This window comes from Heterocephalus glaber, unplaced genomic scaffold (genome assembly GCF_053883595.1).
Source record: "Heterocephalus glaber isolate CG9 unplaced genomic scaffold, H.glaber_assembly_v1.0 deba00001689, whole genome shotgun sequence".
NCBI lineage: Eukaryota > Metazoa > Chordata > Mammalia > Rodentia > Bathyergidae > Heterocephalus > Heterocephalus glaber.
The window spans coordinates 8,985,058-8,998,235 of record NW_028258414.1 but is presented as its reverse complement, the minus strand read 5'-3'; the positions used below and the strand labels follow the sequence as shown (position 1 = coordinate 8,998,235).

General features: G+C 44.0%; 1 protein-coding gene across 6 annotated transcripts in view; it reads right to left on the bottom strand.

Annotated features, from left to right (window-relative positions):
• Positions 1-377: 377 nt before the first annotated feature.
• Dis3l (DIS3 like exosome 3'-5' exoribonuclease) overlaps positions 378-13,178 on the bottom strand; it is a 31,115-nt gene continuing 18,314 nt past the window's right edge. For 5 of the 6 annotated variants that reach the window (XM_087199139.1, XM_004855607.3, XM_087199143.1 and 2 more), the window contains exons 9-17: positions 12,366-12,527; positions 9,266-9,513; positions 8,251-8,343; positions 6,139-6,672; positions 4,193-4,347; positions 3,912-4,090; positions 2,180-2,325; positions 1,031-1,205; positions 378-951 (exon numbers count right to left, since the gene is read on the bottom strand). In XM_087199139.1, coding sequence (XP_087055265.1) covers positions 643-951; positions 1,031-1,205; positions 2,180-2,325; positions 3,912-4,090; positions 4,193-4,347; positions 6,139-6,672; positions 8,251-8,343; positions 9,266-9,513; positions 12,366-12,527 — 2,001 coding nt within the window. In that variant the 3' untranslated portion in view covers positions 378-642. The remainder of the gene's footprint in view (positions 952-1,030; positions 1,206-2,179; positions 2,326-3,911; positions 4,091-4,192; positions 4,348-6,138; positions 6,673-8,250; positions 8,344-9,265; positions 9,514-12,365; positions 12,528-13,178) is intronic. The other variant, XM_087199141.1, reaches the window with a different exon arrangement.

Here is a 13,178-nt window from a genome sequence, read left to right as displayed (position 1 = left end):
CTTCCTGCTCTGTGCCCTGTCCCCAGCTGGTGCCAGCACAGCCGGGAAAGTGTGTGTCAGTGGGAAATAGGTGTTTTAAAGTGGGTAGGTGGACAGGACCGAGTCTTATTCAAAGTGACTAAAAAACCATCTGAATCCAGAGGGGCCTTGAAACCAAATGGCCCAATGTAGGATGTTTCTTTTTTCTTTTTTTTTTTGTACCGGGGATTGAACTCGGGTCCTTGCGCTTGTGCAGCAGGCGGTGAAACCACTGAGCCCTGTAGGATGTTTCTTTTGGCAGTGCAGGGGATTGAGCCCAGAGCCTCACGCATGCAAGCGCTATGCCCGAGCTGCGTCCCCAGCCATACAACTTACTTTGAGAAAACAGACCAGACAACTAAAAATTGTGGGTTTATTAAAAAGAGGCCAGCAAGTGACCTTACAGAGCACTGTTCCCTGTCCTCTCAGTGCTGAAACTTCAGCAGCTACAGTGGCCTCGTTCTGTATTTAAAGCAGTCGGCGAACCAGGAGAGAATACTGTACACATGAAATACCTACTGGATCCTGATCAGTTAAGAGCACCAAGTGACCTGAGATTCGCCATGAAGTTTGGAAAGATGGTAAAATACCATGACAAAGCTCTTTTAATGAAGCAAGATGATTTCATATGCCATAGTCCCCTGAGACGTCCAGGAGTGCCAGGTCCCTGATCTCCTCTAGAAGCACGTACAGGCTCCGGCCCTTTGTCTGGCGGTACTCTTGATACTCCTCCCGGATGCCATCCACCTGCCCTTCCTGGGCCAGCTGGGCCTCCTCCGCGCACCTGGTAACGTCCCTCACCAACTCACTCTTCAGCACGAGCGGGCTCAGGTGGGACAGCTCTGAGCTCTGTACCCTGTACGGTTTGCTGCTGATGATCTCAAGTCCGATTGTGTCTGCATGGCAGCGTGAGGCCTGCACGGATATCCTGACCTGTCACAAAGGAGAGACTAGTCACCAAGTACCTTTCCTTGTCGCACCGAAAGCAGTGCTTCCACAAATGCAGACTCACCGTGACATGGTCGAACAGGTGGAGTGTGAGCGACTCCCCTCCCGTTGTGGTGGAGGTGATTTTGTCCTGAAATCGCTGTAGGGACCCTGGTTTCCATTCCAAGCGGCTGTCAGGGCCACAGCACATCACTAAACCATCTTTATTTTTTAGATAAGCAGCACCTTTAATCCCAAACCTGAATGGTCAAAATAAAGATCCAGAGTTAACATATTCTTAGTGCATGGTCTTGTGTGTTTATCTAGATGAAAAACAAATCACTCTTCTGCTTAACCTCCAAATACTTATTTTGCTATAACAGATGCAAACACAAAATATTTTCTAGATAAGATCCTAGCATGGACATAGATATACTCCAGTTGTCTCCATTTCATAATTATATACTGGACTGACATTATACTGTGCAACAATAATAGCTTAAGTTAAAAATATAATAGCTGAGGGCTAGAGATTTAGTTCAGCAGTTCTGGCGCCTGTCCTGTAAGCACAAGGTCCTGAGTTTGATCCCGATCCCCGGTACCAAAAAACCAAAAAAATTAATAGCTGGGCCAGGGATTTAGCTCAGTGGTTCTTCCACCTGCCTCACAAGTGTGAGGACCTGACTTTGATCCCTGGTACCAAAAAAATAAAATAAATAAATAAATAAATATATATATATATATATATAAAATAGCTTATAAAAATATAATAGAAAAAATAAAAATATATAATATAAAATATAATAGCTTAAAAAATTTGGTGGTGCTAATAATTGAACCAAGGACACTGGATGTCAGGCAGGTGTTCTGGCACTGACCTACATCCCCAGCCCTAAAGAAATATTTTTAATTATGTTTTTGAGACAGGATCTCACTATGTAGTTTAGGCTGTCTTTAAACTCATGGTGATCCTCATGCCTCAGCCTCCCAAGTGCTGGGATTATAGGTGTGCACCACCAGGCCTGGCAATGTGTACCTTAATAAATTCACATCTGGGGCTGAGGATTTAGGTCAGTGGCGCTGTGCCTGCCTTGCAAGTGCAAGGTCCTGAGTTCGATCCCCTGTACCAGAAAAAAAGAAGAAAAGAAAAATTCACACCTAATGTACTGCTTGTGGTCTACAGTTCTGGTTTAACTCTGACTTTGTAGTAACTACTGCCTTAGATGTAACATACCTTGGTATAAAAACAAGCACACCATTTGTCCTAATTGAGTAAATAACTCCATCAGATATGCAGCGCTCCTCGGTGTCAGGGTCTTTGTCTTTAAAGTACATGCACTGGAAGAGCTCAGTAGACTGCTTCTGAGAATGCTGTGCTGCCTGTAAGAAGCAGAGCCCAAAGGATCACAAATGCCCTGACATTCCCAGAAGAGACAAATTCACATCCCCACAGGGTCTTTAAAAAGTTAGATTCAAAAAACAAAAAAAAGTTAGATTCAACCAGGCCTATAATTGCAGCGTTCAGGAGGCTGAGGCAGGAGGATCCCAGGAAATTCAAGGCCAGTCTGAACTATATAGTGAGAGCCTCTTAAAAAACAAAACAAAATTGATGGGCCAGGGATTTAGCTCAATGATTTCGCCGCCTGCTGTGCAGGCGCAAGGACCCGAGTTCAATTCCTGGTACCAAAAAAACAAAACAAAAACAAAAACTGAGGAACTGAATTTCTAGTTCTAATTAATTTAAATACCAACATGGCTAGTCCTACAGTACTGTACAACAGAACTAGAACACTGACTATAGAAAACTGCATTAAACAGGTGGCTTTTAGTTTCCCATATTACCCAATGGTCCAGTTCTATGCTGTGCAATCTTGTAGCTGCTAGTGACATACAGTAGAATACAAAGCAGCTTATAAAATAACGATGTTATTGTAGTCATTGACATGCTGTTCTCAACAAGTGTGTTAAGTGAACGATTCCATATAGAGTATTATTTCTATAAATGAAAATGTAAGACTGTCTAGAATTGTTAGTAATGAGTGGTATGATAGATGAGCTTTCTCGTTTCATATCCTTTTTTATTTTTCCACAGGGTCTCACTGTGTACTTCAAGGTGGTCTTAAACTCCGAGTCTGTGTATTTTTTACGGTACTGGGGATTGAACTGAGGACCTTGTGCTTGCAAGGCAGGCTCAGCACCACTGAGCTAAATCTCCTGCCCTGGTCTTAAACTCAATATGTAGCTCAAACAGGCCTAGAACTTGTGACGATTCTCCGGCCTCAGCCTCCCAAATGCTGGGATTACAGGCGTGCGCCACCATGCCTGCCTCTCTCTTCATATTTTCATGTGTTTGAGCATTTACATATCTACCTTTTAGAAAAAAAATAATCCACTGCCACATCTTCCAAATCCAAGCCAGGCATGCTGAAAGTCTCAGCTACTTTGAACTGAGGCTGATTATTAGGACCCTTTAAATTTGAGGCCAGCTGGGGCAACAGAGTGAGACCTCATTTCCAAAATGTAAACAAAATCCCTAAATCCACATAAGTTATTGCAGTGACAGCACTGGTTAGAATAATCCTGGAACTGGCATGCCTGTGATCCTAGCACATGGGAAGTTGAGGGAGGAGGAATGGTGTGAGTCCAAGGCCATCCTGGGCTATATAGTGAGACCCTGTCTTAACAAAACAAAACAAAAAATAGAATTGTAGAATTTAATTTGCTAAAATACATGGTACTTCACTCTACTATGCAATAAAACTTACTAGCAAGACATCTAGGGTAAGAAAAGAAAATTGTTTTGAGGGTCTCACCATGTAGTTTAAACTGGCTTTGAACTCACTATGTAGCCCAGGCTGGCCTTGAACTCAATGACAATCCTCCTGCCTCAGCCTCCAGAGTGCTGGAATCACAGGCATGCAACCACCATGGCTGGTGGGTAAGAGAATTTTTAAACCCCTTCTTACTCGGTTTCTGTTGTTGATATGTCTACACAATTCCTCAAGATCTTTGTTGCTTAATAAATTTTCTTTAATTTCCATTTTCTTATCTTTTGAAATGGCTGCCATTAACAGTCGGTGTACTACAATATCCGAGTATCTTCTTATTGGAGAAGTAAAGTGGGTGTATTTATCTAACGCAAGACCTTCAAAAAGAAAACACAGTGTCAAAATAAAAAATATATGTATATATATTTTAAACAGCTTGTTTAGGGTTACGGCTACACGTGGGGAATGTTCTGATTTACCGTAATGATGGAACTCTTTCTCTGTGCAGGACCCAGTAGAGAAATAGAGCGCGTTGGACATGGCCTGGGTAGCCATGGAGCGCAGCAGCTGGTTCACAATGGGGTCGCTGGGATCCTCTGCCTTATCCAGAGAATCAGCCAGGGTCTTATTGGAGCTGACAAAGAAGAGAAAAACCCAGATGTAGCCGTTGAAGGTAAGCTGCAAGTCAGTGCTCTTATGTGGAACTCTCTGCTCATTGATCTAAATATCTCTATCTCCCAGCACTGAAATTTATTTTAGACATTTCAGAAGCAACTCTAGAAAGCTAGTTTGCTTTTGAACAAAGAAAAAGTGTCAGAATTTTTTTTTTCTTTTTTTTTGGTCCTGGGGATCGAACTCGGGTCCTTGCACTTTCAAGGCAGGCACAGTGCCACTGAACTAAATCCCCAGCCCAAGAATTTTTTATAAATTTTGTTTGTTTTTTTTGAGATGGTCTCACTATGTAGCACAGGCTGACCTCGAACTTTGGCAATCCTCCTGCCTCAGCCTCCAGAGTACTGGGATTACAGGTGTATGCCACCACACTTGGCTTGAATAAGTTTCTTAAGTAGGAAAGAGTAATGTGCTATTTAATGCTGGGGTGAGTAATGCATGGCTTTAGTACACAGTCAAATTCCTGTTGAAGTGAATTCTTTTTTGGTACCGGAGCTTGAACTCGGGACCTTGCATTTGCAAGGCAGGCAGCGGAACCACTGAGCTAAATCCCCAGCCCTGAAGTTAATTCTTAACACTTTTAACCTTATATATCTTCTACTGACCAACAAATGGCCTTTTTCTTCTTCTATTTCTATCAAGAATCTGAGCTATAGGTAGTTTAAGAAAACAAAGCAGCTGGAACAGTGATGTGTGTCAAATAGTCCCAGTATTCAAGAGGCTGAGCCAGGAAGATCACTGGAGCCCAGAAAATTCAAGACCATCCTGGGCAACATAGCAAGACCCTGTCTCAATCAATAACTAATTAAAGCAAAATAAAATTATTATTATTTTATTTATTCATTTTGCAGTACTGGTGATCCAACCCCACTTTACCGCTGAGCCACATGCCCAGCCCTCTTTATTCTTTGAATCAGGGTCTAGCTAAGTTGCCCAGGCTGGACTTTAATTTGTGATCTTCCTGTTTCAGCCTCCTGAGTAGCTGGGATTATATGCTTACACCACTGGCTTTTTTTTTTTTTTTTTTTTTTTCAGAGAGAGAGCTACATAGGAAGTAGTCTATTCTCAAAATAATTTTCTAATTAATTTTTATTGGCCAAAATAATTTTCTTAAACCTCAGGAAATACAGAAATATATTAGAAATAAAACTAATAATACAACATATAATTCAGTTCTATATTATGGCTAGCTGAGAGGAAAAGGAAGAAAGACAATGATAACGAATATAGAGGCAACATGATCAGGAGGTCACTACTGTGAGCTTTCAAATTTGATGGACTTGCGTTAAAATCATGACTCAGTCCTGACCTAAATTATATGCATATAGCTGGGTGTGGGGGCGCATGCCTGTAATTGCAGCACTCTGGGAGGCCGAGGCAGGAGGATCGCAAGTTTGAGCCCAACCTGGGCCATAGGGACGTATAATGAGACCCTGTCTCAAAAACAAAACAGAACAAAACAAAAAGCATAGGTTAGGCTGCATTTTGAACGTGTTAAAATGAGCGCAGCATGGCAGCAACTCGTGATCTCAGCACTGGCGAGGCTGCAGCAGGAAGATCATCGGAAGCTCAAGGCAAGCCCGGGCAGCACGGCAAGACCCTGTCCCCCAAACAACAACTCTGTACCTAGCATTAAGGTAAATGAAGATAGCCAAGTTTTCTACTCTTGCCCAAACATCTTCCCGTCACCTTTGAAAACGCCCATCCACTGCACGCGCGCACAGCGCCCCCACCCGGCTGAGCGGAGCGGTACCGGGTGTCGATGCAGAAGCCCTTGGCCCTGGCGCACTCCCGGAGTTCCGCGAAGAACTCCTGGTGGGGCGGCGGGTGCTGGCGCAGCAGTGCCTGGTGGGGGAAGCTCTCCCAGATCTTCCGAGCCACCCAGTGGTTGGCCAGGATCATGCACTCGGCCACCGTCTCGTGCACCTCCAGGGGCTGCTTGGGGATGAGGTCGTGGATGTTCTTTTTATCATCAAGCTGGACTCGAATCTCCACGCCTTCCAGCTCCAGGGCCCCGCAGCGGTTGCGCCTTGCCCGGACATGGCGAGCGATGTCTGTCAGCTTCCCGATAGCCCACGCCAACTCCTCCAGCCTGGCTTGTCTGCCCTTCTCATCCGAGTTTTTGAATTCTGGGATCTCATCAGCGATGCCAAAGTTTCCGTGCAGGAGCTCCTGGGCCGCTTCGTAGAACAGTTTGTAAGCTGAGCGAATAATGGTTCTGCCGTACCACACCTTCTTAATTTCGTAAGAGGCTTTATCCAGTTCCCACGTGACGCTCACAGCATACCTAGGAGACCGGTAACATTGACAACATGACTGCTAATTCTATTTTCTCATTATATGCTTCAGGCAGGCCTTGAACTTGCAGCAGTCCTCGTGCCTCAGCCTCCTGAATGCTAGGATTACAGGAGCCCCAGGAAATTATAGTAAAGCCTTTCAAATCCCACAGGCAGGACTATGGAATTTCACCCTCAATATCACCTTTGATGACAGGTTAATTAGCAAAAAAGTCATTTTAGCAAAGAACCACTTTGCCACCAAAACATTCTGTTTAGGAAGATATATATTTGCAACTCATATTTGAAAAGGATTCACTTTCTTGATACATAAAGAGCTCTTACAAATCCATTAGTAATAGATCACAAACACAATGGAAAGTGGGCAGACTGTGAAGTACATAATTTACAGAAGAGTATGTAAATGTTAACTTTGCTCATAGTAGAAAAATGCAGATTAAAAGCACACCGAGATACTTTTTTTGGTACTGGGGATCAAACTTGGGATCTTGCTTTTTTTTTTTTTTAATGCTAAGGATTGAACCCAGGGCCTTGTGGATGCTAAGCACACACTCCACTGCCACGCAACAGCCCTGGCCGCTCTATTTTTCATCTATCAAACTGGCTAAGATAAAACTCTATCACATGTTGCATTGGCAAGGCTGTGGGGAAAACAAACATTTCCACACATTGATGGTGGAAATTTAATTGCGGTAACCTCTGTGGAGGGGAACTGGATTATGTTGATGCAAACACAAATGCACATACCCTTGACACAGAAATCCCACTTCTAGGAATGTATCCTTCAAATATACTGTGGATTTTTCTTTTTTTGGTACCAGGGATCGAACTCTGGTCCTTGTGCTTGTGAGGCAGGCAGCAGATCCACTGAGCTAAATCCCGGGTCCTATACTGTGTTTTTTAAAGCTATGAAATGGGTTATATTTAGAATTCAAGGTAGCTTTGTTTTTGATGTTGTTTTTATTTTTTTTGTTTTTGGTACCGGAGATCGAACTCAGGACCTTGCGCTTGCAAGGCAGGCGCTGGAACCACTGAGCTAAATCCCCGGCCCTTTGTTTCTATTTTTTTGAGACAAGGTCTCGCTGTGTAGTTCAGGTTGGCCTTGAACTCAGTAGGTAGCTCAGGGTGGCCTCTAACTCTTGGAGATCCTCCTGCCTCAGCCTCCCAAGTGCTGAGATTACAGGCATGCCCCACCGTGCCTGGCTTGGGTAGCTTTATTTTTAATAGCAAAAGACTGCAAATTATCCAAATTCCCATATATAAGCCACTCTCATTCACATGGAATGATCCCAGGATCCATTAAATCCAAACCACAAAGAAGGTAATAGATAGTAGGTGTGTACCACATGCATTTTTTCCCAGACTTTTAAAAGCCAACAGCAGGAAGAGCAGGGAAAGAGTGGAAGGGAGAAGAAAGCTGGAGGAGCCTGAGGTCCAAGGTCTGTGGTGCAGGTGGGTGGGGAGGACTTGTGCATTTTAGCACGAAGAGCAAGGAGGCCACCATGGGGAGCGTGGAGTACTACGGGCAGGACCAAGACAGGTGCTGAAGATGACAATAGTAAACTCACCTGTCGACGCCTCCCAGGAGGGAACAAAGGTCAGCACTGAGGACAGAGGGCAGCATGTCATAGCGCCGATCTGCTAGGTAATAAGTGGTGGCCCTGCGAACGACATAGATGCATGGCTGATCTTCAACAGCGAGAGGCAGAACCACTGGCAGCCAGGCAGCAGGGAGGCAATGGCCAGGAACCCAACCGGCTCCCCAGGGCCACCACTCTGCAGCAAGGGCAGCTGGTGGCATAATGAAATGGCTCCCAGGTGCTCACTTCCTAAGATTCAGCTTTGAGTTGAATGATCTACTGATGTAAAAAAGAAAGAAAAACTGCTGGGTGTGGTGGTGCCTGTGATCCCAGCACTCCGGAAGCTGAGGCAGGAAGATCACCGGTTCGAGGCTAGCACAGAACACATGGTGAGACCCTGTCTTAAAAAAACCAAAACAGCTATTGTGGCTTTCCCTTGATTATCCACCCTTCTTTCTCCAGGGTGTTCTTTTATCTTGCTTTTTCCTCTTTTAGTTGGCCCAAACTCACTCTGCAGAGTCTCTCGAATAAACTTTGCTAGTGCTAAAAAAAAAAAAAGTGACACAGATCTTGATTGTACAAGAAAAACTGGAGGATAGTAATCCAGTATTTATAGAAAGTAATGTGTCACTGCGTGAAAACTGAACCCATTTGAATTTAGTAGGAAATACTGTACAGAAAAGTTAAATGGAAAAGTAAATTAATCAAAGCATTATTTTTCTTTTTTGTTTTGTTTTTCTGAGACAGAAGGTGACTGGCTGGCTGGGCCCTGGCTGGCCTCAAACTTGTGGTGATCCTCCTGCCTCAGTTTTCCAAGTGCTGGGATTATGGTGTGCACCACCACATCCGGCAAAAGTACTATTTTTCTAAAAGGAGAAGGGGAAGGGGAGCTCTACATTGTTTTTCCCCAGAAGGGATCCTCAGAGTTATACTCATTCAACCTTTCAATGTCTGAAGCCAGCACAGATAGAAGACTCACAGTCACACACGACCACAACACTACCTTGTTCTAGCTTCAACGTCGGTGTAAGAGTTGAGAGCCACAAAGTGTGTGACATCCGCAATGTGGACCCCGAGTTCCAGGTTGCCGTTGTTCAGGGTCCTGACAGAGAGCGCGTCATCCACATCCTCACAGCCCTTGGGGTCGATGCTGAACACGAGGTGGGTTCGCCGCAAGTCTCTCCTCTTGCGCTCCTCCTCGGGACTCACCTTCCAGGGCTTCTCGGGGGTGTTCACGGGCATCTCACACAGCTGCACAAGAGGCCACACACACTCAGCCAGCTGTGCACTGCAGGGTGGCAGAAGTCTACCCTAGTACTCTTGATGTGACCATGGAGAGAAATTCATTCCCAGTCACCTTCTACATCAACCTGGTTTGCGTCTGTGATCAAGAGTTATTAGGTGCCTCAGATATGTCGGGCACCAGGCGTGGCTCAGGAAAGTCAGGGCTCCCCGGAAAGCACGCCCTTGGCTTCTGCAACTGATACGTGTCTCAGGAAGACACTCTCCCAGCCTCATCAATTATGGGGGCTGGAGCAGGAATGAATGGGTGGCTTAGGAGAGGGTAAAGTGTACTCCATTTCCAAATGATCTATATTTGATTTATTTTGCTTTTTTTTTTTTTTTTTCTTCGAGACAGCATCTCACCTTGTAGTTCAGGCTGCTCTTGAACTCACTATGTATCCCAGGCTGGCCTCCAACTTGAGGCAAGCCTCCTGCCTCAGCCTCCTGAGTGCTAGGATTACAGGTGTGCACAATCAAGCCCAGCCTGATCCATTTATTTGAATGTGGTTGAATGTTTAATTCAAGTCATGCTCTGGAAAAAAAGTCTACATGTCCCAAATTATGAAAAGCCAGGCCAAGGATAGAGCTCAGTGGTGCTGTGCCTGCCTGGCAAGCACAAGGTCCTGAGTTCGTCCTCAATACCAAAGGAGAAAGAAAAAAAGAAAAAAAAAAGAAAGAAAAAAAAGCTGGGTGTGGAGTGCATGCCTGTAATCCCAGCTCTTGGAGGGTGAGGCAGGAGGATTGCTGAAAGTTCAAGGCGTCCCCGGACTACATAATAAGACCCCCGTCTCTAATATTAACAACAACAACGACAATAAATAAAAACCAAAAGAAGAAAAAAAGTCAATTTTTTAAAGATAATTTAAGCAGGACCAATCTAGGGCATTTTCTCTCCATTATTACTTATTTAAGCCATCAATTTGCCGTTAAGTAGGCTAAAAGGAGAGAGTTCTAGTCCTGTAATTTTAATTCATTCCTTATTTCATTCTAACATTTCACTAAGAGCTACCAAACAAGTCAACAAATAATTTCCAGAAACTAATGTCAAACATAAAAATTTAATGGTATAAAATATGCTAAAATATTTTCCTATTATAGCTCCTGTTCTGTCAAAAACTGTAAAGACAATAAGAATACCCATTCTCTCCTGGTGGTAATGGAAACCAGTCCAATTTTTCAAGGAAACACTGCCAATACATAATGAAAGCTGTCTTAAATTTTTTATGCCCTTTGACTTGGTAATCTCATTGTCAGGGTTCCAGTCCAAGGGAATGATCAAAAAGGAAAAAAGAGGGGGGAGTGTTAATAAAAATATTTGAAGCAGCATTTTTTATAATACTGAAAAATTAAGCAGTCCCAATGCCCAACAATTAAGGAATGTTTAAGCAAATGGAGCTACATCAATACAGTCATTTGTCCTAAGTCCTGCTTATTTTATAAGTAGGTTGTGTCAATGTGGAGAAATAATTTTAAGTGAAGGAAGCAGAACAAAAATTAGTGCACACATGAGTATGGCCAGGCAAGAGTAATAAACAAGATTTATGCGAATTCTAAAAGATCATAAAGTGACAGAAATAGCTGATGTTTAATGGTCATGGGATTTTTGTCTTCTGAAAAGGTTACAAGAAGAGCTTCATAATGAGAATGGTTTTCTGACCCACAGGTGAGAGATGTGTAGGTGCAGGAATCTGCTCCTGGCAGCCTTCATGGCTGCTGGCTAAAGGGTTGTGATAGCTGTAGGTCCCTAACTGAGTGCCCATGAGTTTGCCAGAGGACGGAAGGGTACTGTCTGAGACACACTGGCATGTCATTATTTCTTTGTTTGAGACAAGATCTCACTATGTAGTTCAGATTGGCCTTGAAGTCACTATGTAGCCCAGGTTGGCCTCGGATTCTTGAGGATCCTCCCACCTCAGCCTCCTGAGTGCTGTGATTACAGGTGTGTGCCACCACACCTACCTAGCAAGCATACCATTTTTAAGCACAGCTGGGAAATGTGAAAATTTGAGAGCTGGGAGACTGTAGGAAACAATTTCCATACTCGAAGTGTGGTCCAAAAGCAGAATAAAAGCCAGATGTGGTGGTGGACATGTGTAATCCCAGCACTTGGGATGCTGAGTTCAAGGCCAATCTGGACTAAATAGCAAGACTTTCTCTGGAGGGCCAGGGATTCAGCTCAGTGGCACCACGCCTGCCTTGCAAGCACAAGGTCCTGAGTTTGATCCCTGGTGCCAAAAAAAAAAAAAAAAAAAAGACTCTCTTGGAGGGAGAATTTTTTCATTATTTACTGGCTTTAGACAATGGGCTATTCCATAAAATAAAGGTTTTTGGTTTTTTTGAAACAGAATCTTGCTCTGTAGTGCAGGCTGGCCTTGAAATTTTTTTTGGGGGGGGGGCTACTGGGGATCGAAGCAGGCGGCGAAACCACTGAGCTAAATCGCCGGCAAAATGCGATTTTTTTTTTTTTTTTGTACCGGGGATTGAATTCAGGACCTTGCAAGGGGCAGGCGCCGGAACCACTGAGCTAAATCCTCAGTCCTCCAACTCTTGACAATCCTGCCTCAGCCTCCCAATTACTAGGATTACAGGCGTGTGCCACCATGCCTGGCTCCCAGGGGTTTTTTTTCTTTCTTTTTTTCTTTTTTGGGGGGGTTTGTTTTTTGAGACAGGGTCTCACTTTGTAGTTCAGGCGATTCTCCTGCCTTAACCTCCTGAGTGCTGGGATTACAGGCAGGGTTTTCCTTTCTTAATGATGCAACTACAACAAAACCAAAAAGAAAATGCCTGTCACAAAGCCATGGGCCTCTGGGAAGACTGACCTGAGCCTCTGAGAAGGGGACAACGGAGATGCTGTTTTCCACCAGGATAGTTGCGATCTCCCCTTCCAGGTCACCGATTCTTCCTAACACACAGACAAAGTGTCCATTTGGGTACACCGACGTTGACTCCCAGGAATCGATGCGCACGATCACCCTGAAGTCCTGTACAGAGGGAGAATAAAAAACAAGCCAAGCACAGGAGCTAAATGGTTATGTTGTTACAAGCTCCAAACAGATGAGATAAATAGCACCTGAGAACCAGAGAGTGGGGCAATCTGCAGTAGCAGTGTGTGGTGGCTTATTTGATTCTTTGTTTTTTGTTCCTATTCTGCAGAATTGCCAGATGGTATGCAAATGCTTAGCTTGATATTTTGAAGGGAGGCATTATCTCTACATCAAATAAGTGGGCTGGAAATTTCAGTCTGTTAAAGCCAATTGTAACACATTTTAGTTAACACTTGCAACACAATGGAAAAACTCAATTATACATGGTCCAAATACAGTTTTGTTTTGTTTTTTTTTTATGAGACAGGGTCTCACTATTTAGTTCAGGCTGCCCTTGAACTCACTATGTTGCCTAGGCTGGCCTTGAAATTGCAGCAATCTTCCTGCCTCAGCCTCCTGAGTGCTAGAATTAAAGCTGTGCGCCACCACACCTGGTGGGTCTTATTTTCTTGAAGCCATAAGATGCTCTTTGGTGGGAAAGAAGGTGTCAGTATAAGGTGGACTCCCTACCGCTCAACAATTTGGATAAACTATAGAAATGGAAATGGTAATGGTTACACCTGCTGTCCTCAGAGGGTCTCCAAAAGG